The sequence below is a fragment of the Apiospora aurea genome, assembly GCF_038362705.1.
Source record: "Apiospora aurea strain CBS 24483 chromosome Unknown utg000006l_segment0_segment0, whole genome shotgun sequence".
In the NCBI taxonomy this organism is placed as follows: domain Eukaryota; kingdom Fungi; phylum Ascomycota; class Sordariomycetes; order Amphisphaeriales; family Apiosporaceae; genus Apiospora; species Apiospora aurea.
In genome coordinates this window covers 2,596,465-2,612,040 of record NW_027117393.1, presented here as the reverse complement: position 1 = coordinate 2,612,040, position 15,576 = coordinate 2,596,465, and the positions used below count along the sequence as shown (strand labels likewise).

Here is a 15,576-nt window from a genome sequence, read left to right as displayed (position 1 = left end):
GGATGCTGTAGAGAAGCTGCAAACGAAGTATGCCATGTACTTCCCGACTTACAGAAGGCATTCAATCAATGTGCCATTGATAAGCGGCGCTATCAAGCCTGGGCCTGGGCTAGAGAATTGGGAGGTGGGGTTGTTGGGTTTCCATGTTCGAGCTCATCTCCAGGGCCAATTGATTAGGCGATGCGGACGATGGTCTGCATAGAGATCTCTCGCTATTGGATCGCTTGCTTGCTTGGATGGAAAGAAGCATTACTTGCAGTACGACTCCTCCTCTCCTACGATGGTCATCGTCGCCGCCTGCGATGCTTTGAAGCCGACTTGTTCAGTTCCGCATAGGCATACCTGCCATTGATTAATTTTTATCCTCGACCGAACCCTCGTCCCCGCCGTGCCTGACCACTACTGGACCGGAAGAACCGACGTTGAAAAGAGCAGCAGGCAGGATAGGACAGGACAAAACGGGCGAAGCTCCATTCTGTAACCCGACAATCGATCGACAGGCCGACCGACATAACCAGCCACCATGCCGGACGCCGAGTCCGCAGTCGAGGACGGCAATACCAGCGACGTGAAGCCGCACGGCAGCAGAAGCAGCAGTGCCAACAACCACGCCGACCATCACGACAGCAGCAACGGCAGCGCAGCCAACGAGGCCGGATCTAAGCCACCGCCCCGAAAGCGCCGGCGCATCGTCATCAGTTGCACCGAATGCCACCGGCGCAAGCAGAAATGCGACCGCAAGCTGCCCTGCACTAATTGCACGTCGCGCGGCAAGGGAATCGTGGGTCCCCATTCCGTTCGATTCTTCTTCTTGCGCCCTCTATCGACTTCTATCGACCTACATCTATGTAACCTTTGGAGAGAGCACCCCCAGATTTGCTGACCCCCAGCGCTTAGAAGCTGCCGATACGAAACGGGAACACCTCTGGCCAAGGACCAAGACCGCGCCAAGACCGCAAATGGCCACCACATCAGCAACATTCCCGGGCAGGGCTCGCCGGCCGAGAATATGCCCATGAAGGCCGCCGATTTTGGCTATGCGCAGAACGGCGCCTCGACCCTGGGCTTCCTGCAGAAAATCGAGGGCGCAAGCGGGCAACCGTTGACCGGCATCACGACCGAGACACAGGAGGGCGACCACTTCGCATCGAGAGAGCGTTACAAGAGTCTGATCCGGCATCTTCCCGCCCGCATGTTCGTGGAACAGCTCATCAGCATATACTTCAAGGAGTTTAACACGATGTACTACGCTCTCGACGAGATCATGTTCAACGAGCAGGTAGCTGCGTGGTACAACCTGCCATATAATGTCCTGTCCACAGCCGGGCCTCAGGCCATAGAACCCTCGCTGCGGTCACTGCCGGCTTTGGTGTTCCAGGTTCTGGCCACGGCTCTGTTGGCGATCCCGACTGAGGCGGATGAGACGTTCTCGTCGCTCAAGTATGCGGGAAACATGACGTTTGAGGACATAGCTATCGAGTATAGCGAGACCGGCATGGCATTGCTCTCATTGCTTGGGAAGAGGCAGATGACCATGTCCACCGTTCTTGCTGGGTGGATGAGAGCCGGATTCTTGAAATATACCGGTCAGGTTACCGAAGCCGTAAGTTTAGCACCCAGGGCGCGATTTCCAGTGACAGCTTTCTGACACGGTGACAGTGGCACCAAGTGGGTACCGCTGTTCGCGATGCCCAGGAGATTGGCTTGCATCGAGACCAATTCGACCCGATACCGAACCCGAATGATAGCACGGAGAAATCATTGGAGGCCATGTGGGAGGCTGAGCATCGACGACGTTTATGGATGATTTTGGTCGTATGGGATCTCCACACGGGCGCCGTGCTTGGCCGGCCGACGAGTGTGGACTATCGGCCACTCAAGAGGAGCCTCCCCATAGATGCCCAGATACCCAAAGACAGAAGGAAAACACCCATCTACCCGCGTGGTGAAGATGATCCTCCGACGCCGTTGACGAGGGCCCTTTGGACCTTTGAGATAATGAAACCGTTGCGCGAGATCCTGGATTTGGAGAAAGAGGGTCCGTTCCCGAAGGACTTCTCCAAGGTCGAGAAGATACACCAGGACTTACTCGACCTACAGGCCCGCATGCCGGCCGCTTTGCGCCTTGATAACCCGGATACCCGCTACGATGATCTTCCCGAGTGCTGGTGGCTGAAAATGATGCGCCCAACACTGCCGCAGACACTGTCGTTCAACTTCATGGCGTTGCACCGGCCGTACATCTTCACGCGCGCGAGCAGCCGGTATGAGGCGTTGAAGGCGAGCTTAGCAATGCTGGAGGCGCAGCGGTACCAGTTCGCCGCGTTGAGTCCGCACCAGTACAAAACCTTTAGTCTGTTCTTCGGCACATTCGATGCTATTGTCATGGTGGCAAGCATCTATATTTTATTCCCCAAGGAACACCCCGAGTTGCTCAGCAGTGCGTTGCAGCATTTTCAGTGGGGTGTTCTGCGCTTTGAGACAAGTAAGTTGCATTGTAGCTATGGAGTTGGTGATTCGGCCCGGCCTCGCAGGCCTGGCCCAACCCCGGGGGCAAAATGGCATGATCTGATGACTACTTAATTGGGACCGAGGCATCGGAGCTCTCGCTAACTCGGCATCGCAGTGGCGGCACGTAACCGACTGGCTCACGCAGCATTGAGTGTCCTGAACGCCATCTACATCCGGCTGAAAAAGGCCATGGGCCACGGCTTCCTCGACGGAACCTGCCCGGCCTCGTTCACCTGCCCGCAGAACGACCCTGAGCTGCAGGCCATTTGCGCCCGGATGAACCGGTCTAAAACGTCCGAGATGGCAAACACGCCCGCTTCCAGCTCGGTCGCCGCGTCTTCGGAGCCGACGACGGCGCCGTCCGTATCGAACAGTAGTAGTTACCAGAGTAATCACCCCTCGGTGCCCTCCACTGCGGGATCTGTCTCCACTGCGTCGGGACACTATCCGTCCTCGTCGGATTACACGGCGGCGGCGGCGCCAACGAATACTATGGCGAACACGGACCCTGCACTCTTCTCTCAAGACAGCTCGGCGGCGGCGGCAGCAGCGGCTACGGCGTCGTCCGACTGGCCGTTCCCGACCGACTTCGACTTCAGCTCGCTACCGCCCATGTACCCGATGGGCGACGTGGCTTACAACGACCTACAAGGGTTCCGCGACGATGGCAGCGGGGTCAGCGGGGCAGGGGCGGTGCCGGGCATTACCGCCGGAGTAGGCGCGGGAGGCGCACATGGAGGAGGCATGTGGGGCGCTACTGCTTCTAACCCGGGTACCGCCATGGACGGAGTGGCGGGAAGCGACGAGGCGGTAGCTGCGGCGGCGGCCATGGCCGGAATGGGCGCCGGTGCGGACGAGGTGCCGTGGCAGTTTGGCGGCGATTTCGGGAACGATACGATATGGAACCTGTTGAATCAATTCCCGCCATATTGAAAGAGGTAGCGACGGTACAGTCGGAAACCTCTGGTATGGAATGGAGGAACGCACCGGTCGTCGCGGAATCCTTAGTTGACACGTATTGGTATACGACGCTCACCTGTCTGACAAGTCCCGAGGAGCCCAAGGACTCTTCAATAAGGGTAAAGAGCGGTCCACGTCGTAACTATAGAAATCTATGGATGGCGGAATCGGATCGATGATGGGACCGGTCTTGATGAGTTGGGGAAGCGAAGACATACCCGAACAAGGGGTGAGTTCCCGTCTTGCATCACGCAATCTACTTTCCGAGAACGACGCGATCAAGGAAGACGGAAGTCCGGGGCAGGCCAGGCTTGGATGGAGGGGTTTTGGATAACCACTACTCCCTTGACTTCTTCGTGGTCATCTTCATCGCCATGACCGTCCAAAAAGAGGATAATCGGAAGAGGAGCAGCAAAAAGTTCTCACAAGGTTATGTTGTGTCTGGGCTTTCATGGCGGTGTTTACATATTACATAGGTACATATCTACTACGAGAGAGGCCGTGGACTCGTACCCGTTCCATATATTCCGGATAGCTGCATATAAGTATACGACGATGGACCGACGTCAATTGAAACGAGTCATGAGCTACACTTAATGTCTTGTCGAGGAGGTTGGTTTACTTTTGGTGTTTTAAGGGGGTTCGTTCTGGGTCAGGATCGTGCCCGTGGCGGGATAGTTGACCGAGGCGCGATTAGCTATGTATGTCAATTATGCGATGTTGCATGTTGGAATATCCATGGCGGTAGGCGCAACAGACTTGTGTGATTAATACCACGCCAGTCATAACCCGTCCAATTGGAAGAGTTATCCGACCATTGGCAGTTTGCCATGCCTCTCATATGGTCGCCAGGTAGCTTATAAGACTTCTTGGGTGTATGTGCGGAAACAATGTACGAGCTACCCCTATTTGAGTTTGAGGCGGCAACAGTATAGGGGTAGTTGGTATATTTCACTTTGACTCCGCATACAATCCATGGGCATATTCCAGCATATTCTCCAAACAGATGTCGCTCCAATCGTGTCAGCCTTTTTCAGGGTTTCGGGCTTGGGCATTGATGGATGCGGATCACGTTCCTGTCAGGCCTTCTCTTTGGGCAGGTAACCTGGGTTCGCAGTAGCAGCTGACGAACTGCAAGTGGGTGGCATACGACGATGCGCCATTTGATAAATTACACGATATTCACGTAGGACTTTGGTCACGGATGATGGGCTGTTTTACGGGTTGTGGTTGGATCATGTCACCACCCCCTCTCTGAGTCAATAGATGTAATCAAGCGGCATTCGTAGGTACAAGGGAGTGTAGTAGATAGGGCAGGCAGGCAGGGTAGGTTTGATGTAGTGTAACTGCAGTAAAGGGGGCGCAGCAGCACATCTATTTCTACTGCAACCCCATGCCACATGCGGGGTCAGGCCGGCATAGCGATATCTAAGTAGGTATGTAAGTAGTCAAGGCAATTATCCATTACCGTATACGTATAGATAGGTGTATGTATGGAGACAGACCTGGCACCAAGAGGATTGTGCCACGCGGTCGCGATGCGGTTGCGATTGCAGTGCCGTACTGATATATCATCGCATTGAAGAGACTCTGTACGTGCCCAACAGCCCAAGTCCGCCGCTGATGCTGTTTGTGGCAGGCTGCCAACAGACGGGACACGTAGCTGCTTCGAGGTCCTCAGGCCAACAAGTACCGAACCGGAAGATGTTTGGAGACACAGCTGGGAATGGTGTGTGCGGCACTTTTCAGAGGTGCATATCTTGAGTATGCGCAAGCGCCCGATATGACAAGGCGTAGTAAGCTGTTCCGCGCTTTCTCTCTTTCCCCTCTCCATCGTTCTTTTCGGAGTGAGCAAGGTAAGGATGCGATAAGAGCCAAGGCAGAGAAGTAGAGAGACAGAGAGACAGATGATTCGGCAGCGGACCCCGAATTCTGCCTTGGTAAAAAGTACCTACATATGTTCCACAGGTGCAACGCAGCCCACCCACTGCTGTCAGCCGACAGATAGGGTAGATGGTGCGTCAATAGAAAGCGAGTCTGGGAGGAAAGGCTTCTGGACACACCGGACACAAAGGATACCCTCCATCAGTCCCATGGCGGCTGTGATTGGAGGGGTGAAGGTAGCTTGGCTGTTGCGGCTGTCGCACGGCAGTAGTCGGTGGTAAGTGGGACAGAAGGGCGTCCTTTTCATTGGGTGAGTGAGACGGTAGAAAGCCACCTTTCAATGAGTTCGATAAGAGAGGGGAGACGTGTTGATGCTTTGGAGAAATATTCATTGGTACCTTCCTGCATACTGAATCACGCCCCGTTGATTAATGCTCGAAGCCTAGCAATTGACATTCTCGTTGCTGTTGAGTCGGAGGTGATGTACGGATGGGTGGTAAAGGAAAGTGATACAAGGGGGGTCGGGCGTCTCGCGGCTTGCACGATGCCATGTTCATGTTTCAATGCTCAGCTCGAATCATCAATCGATGGACGATGAGGCCCAAGCCGGCTAGCCGGACACGAAGGGCGACGAGCGACGAGGAGAGACGGGAAAAGAAAGACAGAAAGTGGAGTGTGGAGAGAGAGAGCCGCCCCAAACAAAGGTGGATTAGGCGGGCAACACTGGGCAGTGTGGACTCTGGGCTAATCTTGCCATCGGGACACTTGCCGTAGCTCACGATCAGCACGCTGGATGCCGACTACTACTTGGAAGTTACTGGAATGAATGAGCACGAAACGAGACCACTCAATCTACCTACCTATTTTTACGACCGATCGTTGATTCTGGTAATAGGAAAATTAGAATCTATCCAAAATTACATACATTAGATACTCGGGAAACAAGCGCCATGGCGGATAGACTTTGGATGCAGTTGGTCCTGGGGATGCCCCAATTCTGTATACGCGCTTAGGCTTTTAATAGAAAAACGGCCACGTCCAGCGTCCAACATGTCTCGAAAGGCAACGAACCCAAGATTAGAAAATCGCCTCCTTGCATCGTTCAACGGCTGCCGATCGTCTGCCTATATTCAGGCAGAGAGCCTTATTTAGACACCAATATAACCGCATCTCTACCTGGCTGGCATCCATACCACTTACTGGCAAACAGGAAGTAATAATTCACAACGACGTGTAACTCGATATGTAGGCTATTTACGCCCTGGCGGTTATAGTAGGTAGGGTCTAGTGAAGGTACCTCTGATGGTGGACACGTTCAGTACTTAGTTGCAGCTCCATTGCTCCACTCTTCTTTGGCGCTGCGTATGTTAAAACTTAGGGAATTTTCCAAGCTTCCATCCACTGCCCTGGGTTTGGTCGTTCGGTCGGTCACCTTGCGTACGCCAGAAAAAAAAAAAACACGAGCGCGCGCGCACACACACACTCAAGCAATCATTTTGTTGCTCTATACTGACACCAAGTAGGTGCCAAGGGAGTAGAGGGACATAGCTCCAGGAGAAAGCAAGAACCAGAAACCAACCCGAGGCTGCCTTTTGGACCTGATCGCAACCGCTCTCTTCCCGTCGCTGGAGCTCCATCCTGGCTAGCAGCAGAACCGCCCGCCCGCCCAAAAAGTTTCAGTGGGGACGAGGTGCGAGGGGCGCAGAAACACCATCCCCACTACGCACTACACCCCGGAAAGTCGAAAGCGCATCATCCCCCGACAACATTCAGGGCGCGGAAGGAGCGACCAAGAAAGTGCAAAAGCAAGCATATCTGCTGCAAAACTCCTCCCCCAAACTGCCTGATACGTCCCGTTTTTTCCTGCGTCGCGCAAGCAGTCCCCAAGCCATCGTACACATCACAGTAACACACACCGGCCCCCGGTACTAGTAGAGTTGAAGCATCCAGCTTTCACTGTCTGTAAGTTGAGGTGGCGTGGCTCGAATAATTAATTACCGGCCGGGGTGCCATTACTTCGGCGCCCTCGTCTTCCCTCCCCCTTCCGCCCTTACATACACTGTATCCCCCAATCTGATTCTGGCCCAATTCAAACACCGACCCCAGACGGCTGATCAATCCGGCGCACAGTCACGTACATCCGGTTGCTTTAATCTCTCTCTCCTCTCGTTGTCCCAACCATCGCGACACAGAGCCTCCCGGCTCTTCCCTTCGATTTCTAACCCCCGAGTCCGTTTTCCGATAAGCTGGCGGCTTCCACCAAATTCGCAATGAATGCCACCATGGAGTCCATTATGGACTTTATACCTCGATATCGGGAATACCAGTCCCAAAAAGAAAGGACAGAGTGTTTGATAAAGGTACCTTCCCAATCGAAGATTTTGGGTCCTTCCTCTCCCATGTTTTTACAGACGAGCATACACTGATAAGCCGCTGATCGCAGGACTTGATGATTCACTGTGAACATGTCGAAAGTACTCTGCGCAAAGAAAACCACGATCTCCAGACTCGGTTACACCATGCCCAACTCGACTACGAAGATGCCACCAAGTCCAGACGAGAGCTCCAGGAGCAGATGAAGGAGCTTCGGGCCCAGCTGGGAAATGTTTCACAGGATAACAACGTGTTGAAACAGCGCAATCCTTATGTCTTGGTTCTGGTTGACGGTGATGGATTAATTGTGAGGCATCTACATTGGCCGGGCGCTTTTTCTTTTGGCCGTGGTTTGGCTGACCTGAGCTCGTAGTTCAAAGAACACCTCATCAAGCAGGGGTTGGAGGGTGGGAAGAAAGCCGCCTATGCGTTGCGACAAGAGATCTCGAGACGCTGCGACAACGCGGATGACACCGAAATCATAACCAAAGTGGTCGCTAACCTGACCGGACTGGCCAAGGCTATGAAACGAGATGGCACCATCGAGAACGAGACCGACCTTCGTGACTTTATGTTGGGCTTCACGCAGGCCAAGGCTTCTTTTGATTTCATCGATGTCGGCCACGGAAAAGAGCGAGCCGACTCCAAGATAAAAGAGACGACCCGCTGGAATCTGCGCAACTTCAACTGCAAACAAATTCTTTTGGGCGTCTCCCACGACGCCGGGTATGCCCCTTTTCTGGATGAGATTCTGCGCGATGATAACACCAGAAAGCGCATCACCATCCTGGAAGGCTTTCCGACGGTCAGAGAGATTATCGCCACCGGCGCTAACGTCGTCAATTTCGATGACCTCTTCCGTACGGATAAGCTGGTGGACCGGACCTCTCCTGTCATGTATTCCCCCTGGCTCGGTTGCTTCTACACCCCTGCAGAGCATATCGTACGCGACTGTTACTCAGAAAGCCAGTCCGACCCCGACTATTACCCTGCCTCTAGCACCGAAATCTACCAATGTGCAGGCGAATCGCCCAACTTCGGTCACTGTCAAGTCGGTGCCGGCCCAGCCACCCTGGAACCCCGGCGCTCGTGGCATTGACCCTCCGCTCAATATTGACCAAACTGTTCTCGACCGCATCAAGAAACGAAAAGACAACGACAAGCTTTGCAATAACCACTACCTTCGCGGGCCGTGCTCAAAGGGCGATCAATGCTGTTTCGAGCATGACTACAAGCCCAACGGGGGAGGAGCTGAAAGCCATATCCCATCTGGCTCGCCTGAACCCCTGCACGAATGGTCAGGATTGCGAAGTGGAGAACTGCATTTACGGTCATCATGTGCGTTGCCCCTGGCTGTTTCTTGGAATGTCCTAAACCTTACTGACTTTTCTGTTTCTCGCAGTGCCCGAGTGTTGTTAACGGCGTGTGTGTGCATCCGTACTGCAAGTTCCATCCTCATGAGCATCCCCCTGGAACGAAGCTTAAAACCATGAAGAAGCCTTTTGCTTCGTACGAGTAAAAAGCAACTTTTTTTCTCTACTTCCTGTTTGCTGAACCCAAAGGCGAAAAGTTGTCAAGTCAAATCTCACGGTCAGCGGTTTCTGGAGGAAAGATATGATAGGTTTATGTCTCATGGCAGTGACACTCTGCTGCAAACACGTAACAAGAAGCGTCGGCACTTGATTCTGCGATCCTTGCGATGCGTTACGGCATTCGTTTAACGGACAGGCCTTGAATCCAAAACAATTACACTGGTTTCGCCGTTTTTGCTTTCTATTTGATGTAGATTAAGCTTGTTGCTGTTTCTTGCAAGTGGGTTTTCCTGGTGTGCATTTTAAACCCCTTCCCTTCAAGTCGCGGTCTCGCTCTTGGGACCAAAGAATGTGCCTAAACAATCCAAGCAGGCCCCTGAAGGTAAGACTGTGAACATTATACTGTGCATGGGCATGGAAAGCGTAACACCTTGCAAATACCAGGATTTACCTGTCGGCCGTATAGCATACGAAGCCCCCACGACTTGTGATCTTGGACATGGGAGTGAGAGACAATTCTTTGATATATGTTTATTCAATCTTATATGGAACAAAGATGCTATAAAATCTAAACTAAATTCAAGGACGTCTTGCAGGCTGCGTCGAGTGACATGACATCATCGTATACACCATCGTCACCTTCCCGCCACTGACGCCGAAGTCTTCACCGTCTGGACTGGGGCCCCGGCGGTTTTGCCACCAGCAGCTAGAACACCCTGCTGTCCATTATCGCTGTCGTTGCTGCTGTTGGCCTGGAGGGCCGGTCCGGCCGTGCCCGGGTCCGGCGCTAGTCCGTACCAAGTGACGACGGCTACGCCGAGGATGCCGCAGACGCAGCTGAAGACGAGGGCGACGATGCCGCGAGCAGTGAAGCTACGGTTGAGACCAGAAACGTTAGCAGTGAGTTCAGCGATATTACGGGTTTCGGGTTGAAAGTGAGGACAAAAAGGGGGAGGGAGAGTTAACTTACCCAGCTGGCAGCGGGTCCGGGGCCCTATTCTGACCATTAAGATCGAGCAGGTCGACCGTGTTACCGGCGGCGTTACCGGAGACCGGGATGTGGCCGGCAGCACAGACGTCCAGATGGTCCTGCGGCAGCTTGATGGTTTCCTGCAGCTGCTTCGGGGACTCAACAAAGGTCGCGATGAGGCCGGAGGCCACGTGCCACTCAAGATGGCAATGGAAAATCCAGACTCCTATTCGTGGATCAGCAAACGGGCCTTTGAAGAGGACGGGGTTAAATGCGGAGCTCAAACTCCGAGACTTACCAGGATTGTCGGCCTTGAAGCGGAGGACGACGTTTCCGTTGGGCTCCAAGGTCACGGTGTCGCGGCGCATGGGGATCTTGGGGTAGTTGGTCATGGTGGTGTTGGTGTCGTCGAACGTGCCTTCGTCCGCCGGGGAGCGGTGGATGGTCTGGAACTGATGGCCGTGCAGATGGAACGGGTGGCGTCCGGAGTCGAGGTTGTTGACGACGATCTGGACGATCTGATCCTTCTGCAGGACATGGGTGTTGGTGAACTCGCCGTAGACGGTAGCGTCGTTGGCCAGGTCGCCCGCGGTCAAGGCCGTGTACAGGGTCGGCACCTTGGGCGCGGTGTAGGTGATGTTGTTGAAGAACGCACTGTACGGGATAGATAAGTACGGGGCTGTCTCGTGGGGGATAGTCGCGCAGGTTTTACTGCTACTGTTACTTACTAATTGGCACCGTCTCCAAGGTTGTCCATGATGACATCGAACTGGATGACCTGGTCGGGTTCTCCCAGCAATGTCTGGTTATCGAATGGGATGAGATCCATGTCATCGAATGCGTCGAAGTCATCGCTCTCCAGCACTGCCGGCTCAGGAAGTGGCTTGGTGTCATCGTACACCAGCCAGCCCGTCACGTTCCAGTTGAGACCATCAGGAATCGCGTCAAACAAAGTCTATGAGTTGTTGTGTTTTTAGTTTTGAGTGTCATGCAATGCGCATCCATTAGGTATCGAGATGAGTACGACTTACGGTGTCCATGCTTCCGGCGAAGGCGTAGTTGGCCCCAGTTTCATTTTTGGTCGTCAACAAGAAGCTGTAGCGTTGCGCAGCTGTGAGGTAGATCCTCTCGGCTTCTGCGGGCTGGGTGTAGACGCCATCAACCTCGACAATGGTCATGTTGTGGCCCTCGAACCAGACGTACTGCCCGGCGAAGGCGCCCACGTTGACCATGCGTACCAGGTACGTCTTGCCGGGCCGGACAGGCACCTTGAGGTTCTGTGTGTCATTGAACAGGGCATTGTCAGGGACGGGCTCGGCGCCTGTGGGGTTGCCCTTGGAGATGAAAGCCGGGAGCAGGTTGTGGATCTGCTCGTGGTACCAGTCTGACACCGACAGGACCAGCTCCTCGTCGTACTGGCCCTCGAAGGGCGCCTTGGGATCGTGCACTATGAGAGGCCCCCTCAGACCGTCGGGGTACTGGCCGCGGGTGTGCGAGTGGTACCAGTAGGTGCCGGGCTGGTCGATGATGAAGTCATATGTGAGCTTGTGGCCCGGCGGGATGTCGCATTGGGAGACCTGCGGGGGGCCGTCCATGTGTGTGGTGCCGTTTTGGAAGAGGCCGTGGAAATGCAGAGACGTGGACTGGTTGCCCAGCGAGTTGGTGACGTGGATGACGACCCGGTCGCCGACATTGCAGGTGATCTGGGGGATTGGCCACTGCCCGTTGATGCCTATCGTAGGCCGGTCGAAGGCACCGTCCGGGTTGGCTGTGACCCAGGCAACGTCGAAGTCGTAGGTCACTGTAGCAGCTTCTGCCAGGGTCGAGAATGCCGACAGCCATGCCGCCGAGGCGACGAGCAGGCTTTTCTTGAAGGCCATGTTTGGTGAAGGTTGTGGTCTCGTCCGCAAGTACAGACAGTCTCGCTCAGCAAGCGGAGGGAGGGATCAATGATGAGTTAAGAGCATTGAGGGTATGTCTGATACTTGCATGCACATTACTTGTTGGTCGGACGGGGTTACCCACATGGATACATACGACTTGCTCCTTAGCCTTGGTGTCGAGGCCGCCCCCGCTGTCATGCCGTCCCAGTACCTAGCACGTAGCCATTATCAATTTCATCGCTGCCACGTCCAAGAACAGACCCGAGGTCGGCTCAGGCCAGGACGCCCCTTGGCCCAATGTGGCAGGCCTCGTTTCGCCTTCCTTGGTTCTTCCGTTTCTCTCCCTCTCTCCCTCTCTCCTCCCTCCCGGGTCGCACCAGAGAAGATGGCGAGGAAAAATTATCTTATCAATCAGTCAGATGGACAGGGATGCTGCACGAGGGTTCACGCTAACGACTTTTACCGCTGTTTTTTTATCTGATCCGAGCAAAAAGGGGGGTCAGTTTCTGTGTGCTGTGTGCATCGGACGCCTCTGGCTGGTTTTTCTCGCTTCCCGCCAACCACCACCAAGGCCCAGATGGGTTGATTCTGGTTCGATGACTGGGCACACATTACCTGGTCTATTGTAGAGACCGCCTATTGGTGGCTTGATTCGAACGGATCACACGCCTGCTTTTGGCGAAGGCGCACTTGCAGAGACTCGCTAGCTCTTAGCTGAACCTCTGAACCGGAACAGCTTCCACGGCCGATCGTCCCATCCGATATATCCACCCATTCATCCACCGTCGATAATTTTTTTTCTCTGTAGTTGTTTTTTGAGATACCCACCAGACAGCCAGAATCGCCTCGCTGACAGGCAATGCACCATGCTATAGCTCAGCTCGTTGACAGAAGAAACAACAACAACAGAAAATGAGTCTCCGGCGATACTTCCCGTCTCGTATTGACTGACGGTGGACCCTGAATAATGCCTGATGGATCTGCAGCGCACTAGCGAGCTAAGCTCATGGGTCATTGATGGGTGAAAGGCTTGGAAAAAGCTTGACACCGGTCTCGACTCCCGACGCTCGCCCAGAGGGTTGGGGAACAGAGGGCCTCGGTTACAGCCAGGACCACTCAGTTCGTGCATGGCGCCCCCAGTTGTTCATCTTGACATTTTTCCGAATGTGTTGATTATAGTATGCCAGTCAGTCACTGTATCTCCCTGCTCTTGAAGGTTCACCAACCAGTAACCTGCCATGTGTTACATCACCTAAATACCAAAGTAGAGTCCTGTTTCTTGCATCACCTGTTTCCTGTTTTTATCGCCATCCCCCTCGAGCCCCCAACCCAAATTCAAAGCTGCCCAATACTGGGGCAGGATCAGGAAAATTCCAGCCCTCCCCCCGGCCCTCTTATAGTCGACGGCGCTTCTTCAAAAGGGCCTTAACCCGGCCGCAACCGGAGACTGGAACATTAGCCTACGCGACGGCTCGTTTCCAGACATTCGATCCAAGCCCTGGCTTCGTTTTCTGCCCCACTCCCTCGCGTTATCTGATCCCAGCTGGTTAATCAGATCGGCAGATAATCAATGCTCACCACCCCCTCCCCCCTTCCTTCATCATATATGTTATCTCTTTGCTCTCTTCGTAGTTCTAGCTCTATTGCCCTGGTATCGTCTATCATCGCTTGCGTCAAACCCCTGGATTATTGCACAGTCTCTCTACTGAGAGCAACCAGTCAAGATGCCGGATGTCTTTGCTGTTCCCGTCTTCGTCATCGTAAGTCTTTCTTCTTTCGAGATGGTCACATAGGCGGGCTTTTTACAAGCAGCAGGACCAAATTGAGCTTGGGAAACCCACTCTAAACTTCTGTAATCAGGTGTTCCGAGAGGCCATCGAAACAGTCATTATCGTATCGGTGCTGTTGGCCTTCCTGAAGCAAACCCTTGCTGGACCAGGACGAGATGACCGGGTCTACAAAAAGCTCATCAAGCAGGTTTGGATGGGAGTGGGATTGGGACTGCTCATCTGCTTCATTGTCGCTGGCGGTTTGATCGGGACCTTCTATACCGTTGGCCACGATGCGTGGCAGTCGTCCGAGTACAACTATGAGGGCGCATTCGCTCTTGTGGCAGTTGCTATCATCACCCCACTAGGCGTCGGGCTCCTCCGAATTGGCAAGATGCAAGACAAATGGCGCGTCAAGCTGGCGAAATCCCTGGAGGCTCCCATTAGCACGACTGGCTCCAAGGCGGGCTGGCTCAAGCGCTTCGCCGAGAAGTACGCTATGTTCTTCCTGCCCTTCATCACGGTCATCAGAGAAGGTGTCGAGGCCATCGTCTTCATTGCTGGTGTAAGTCTTACCACCCGAGCTCGCGATTGCGTCTGCAATTAAGATCCCGAATGCGTCGAACATCATGGCTGATCCGTATATCTTAGGTTACTTTCTCTGCTCCTGCTACAGCTGTTCCTCTCCCGGTTGTCGTCGGCTTAGCTGCTGGCATACTCGTCGGTTATTTGCTGTACAAGTAAGTCTGACTCGTATTCGTCCCATTGACCCGTGCCGAATAAGCCATACTAATGTTGCCTGGCGTACAGAGGAGGAGTTACGGCAAAGCTGCAATACTTTTTGGTTGCTGCCACGTGTCTGTTATACCTCGTCGCTGCCGGGCTTTTCTCCCGTGCCATCTGGTATCTGGAACAACAGAAGTGGAACAATATCATCGGAGGCGATGCCGCCGAACTGGGCGTTGGTGCGGGAAGTTACGACATCTCCAAGTCGGTCTGGCACGTGGACTGCTGCAGCCCCGAGTTCAACGGCGGCGGCGGCTGGGCTGTCTTTAATGCCATTCTTGGATGGACCAACTCGGCCACCTACGGCTCGGTCATAGCATACAACGTATACTGGATTTTCGTCATGGCGATGTTTGTTACGCTCAGGTATAAGGAGACCAAGGGACATTGGCCATTGATGAAGGCGAAGAAGGGACACGTCGATTCCATCGATCAAGCTAGTGTTGAACCCAAGGTCTCGTAAGAGATGGCGATTTAAAAGTTACGATTGATGGATCTGCATAGCAGAGCGGATATATCAGTAGCATGTTGGGAGTAATGTAGAGTCAAGTCATGAAGCTCATGAGAAAAGCATGTAGCGTCGTTGGTTTTCTGATTTTTGGGCGGGTTTGCCATAATTCACATCAGTGTTGGAAATGATGAGTAAAGACAAAACATAGGCACTTACAAAGTGGGTACTTAGCATGGACTTCAAGATTTTCATAGTGCATGCTATGAGTTTGAATATCTTCAACTTAGGGAAGTGGCGAGTCTGGACAGTAAGGAGTTACTTATACTTCTCTCACGACAGATGCCCCACCAAACCCATCGACCAATTAATTGGTTAGGTTAGTGGGTTCCCTCTTCCGCCGACCGCCATGGACGGACAGCGCGGGCAGGCTAAGACTAACGGGCCCCGAAATGCTTCG

The 15,576-nt window shown here is 53.7% G+C and overlaps 4 protein-coding genes across 4 annotated transcripts; 3 read left to right on the top strand and 1 right to left on the bottom strand.

Annotated features, from left to right (window-relative positions):
- Positions 1-523: 523 nt before the first annotated feature.
- PG986_009386 (fungal specific transcription factor domain-containing protein) lies at positions 524-3,444 on the top strand (the record flags this gene model as incomplete). Its single annotated transcript, XM_066845608.1, has 4 exons — positions 524-848; positions 891-1,603; positions 1,660-2,485; positions 2,627-3,444. The coding sequence occupies 4 exons, from the start codon at positions 524-526 to the stop codon at positions 3,442-3,444; spliced, it is 2,682 nt and encodes an 893-aa protein (XP_066698006.1).
- Positions 3,445-7,637: 4,193 nt separating this feature from the next.
- On the top strand, positions 7,638-9,247 carry PG986_009385 (uncharacterized protein; the record flags this gene model as incomplete). Its single annotated transcript, XM_066845607.1, is given in 5 exon segments — positions 7,638-7,715; positions 7,799-8,035; positions 8,102-8,671; positions 8,691-9,058; positions 9,139-9,247. The coding sequence occupies 5 exon segments, from the start codon at positions 7,638-7,640 to the stop codon at positions 9,245-9,247; spliced, it is 1,362 nt and encodes a 453-aa protein (XP_066698005.1).
- A 648-nt stretch (positions 9,248-9,895) lies between these two features.
- Positions 9,896-12,110, bottom strand: PG986_009384 (multicopper oxidase; the record flags this gene model as incomplete). Its single annotated transcript, XM_066845606.1, has 4 exons — positions 9,896-10,133; positions 10,231-10,884; positions 10,959-11,185; positions 11,262-12,110. The coding sequence occupies 4 exons, from the start codon at positions 12,108-12,110 to the stop codon at positions 9,896-9,898; spliced, it is 1,968 nt and encodes a 655-aa protein (XP_066698004.1).
- Positions 12,111-13,837: 1,727 nt separating this feature from the next.
- PG986_009383 (iron permease FTR1 family protein) lies at positions 13,838-15,131 on the top strand (the record flags this gene model as incomplete). Its single annotated transcript, XM_066845605.1, has 4 exons — positions 13,838-13,873; positions 13,974-14,447; positions 14,534-14,622; positions 14,693-15,131. The coding sequence occupies 4 exons, from the start codon at positions 13,838-13,840 to the stop codon at positions 15,129-15,131; spliced, it is 1,038 nt and encodes a 345-aa protein (XP_066698003.1).
- Between the last annotated feature and the right edge of the window lie 445 nt (positions 15,132-15,576).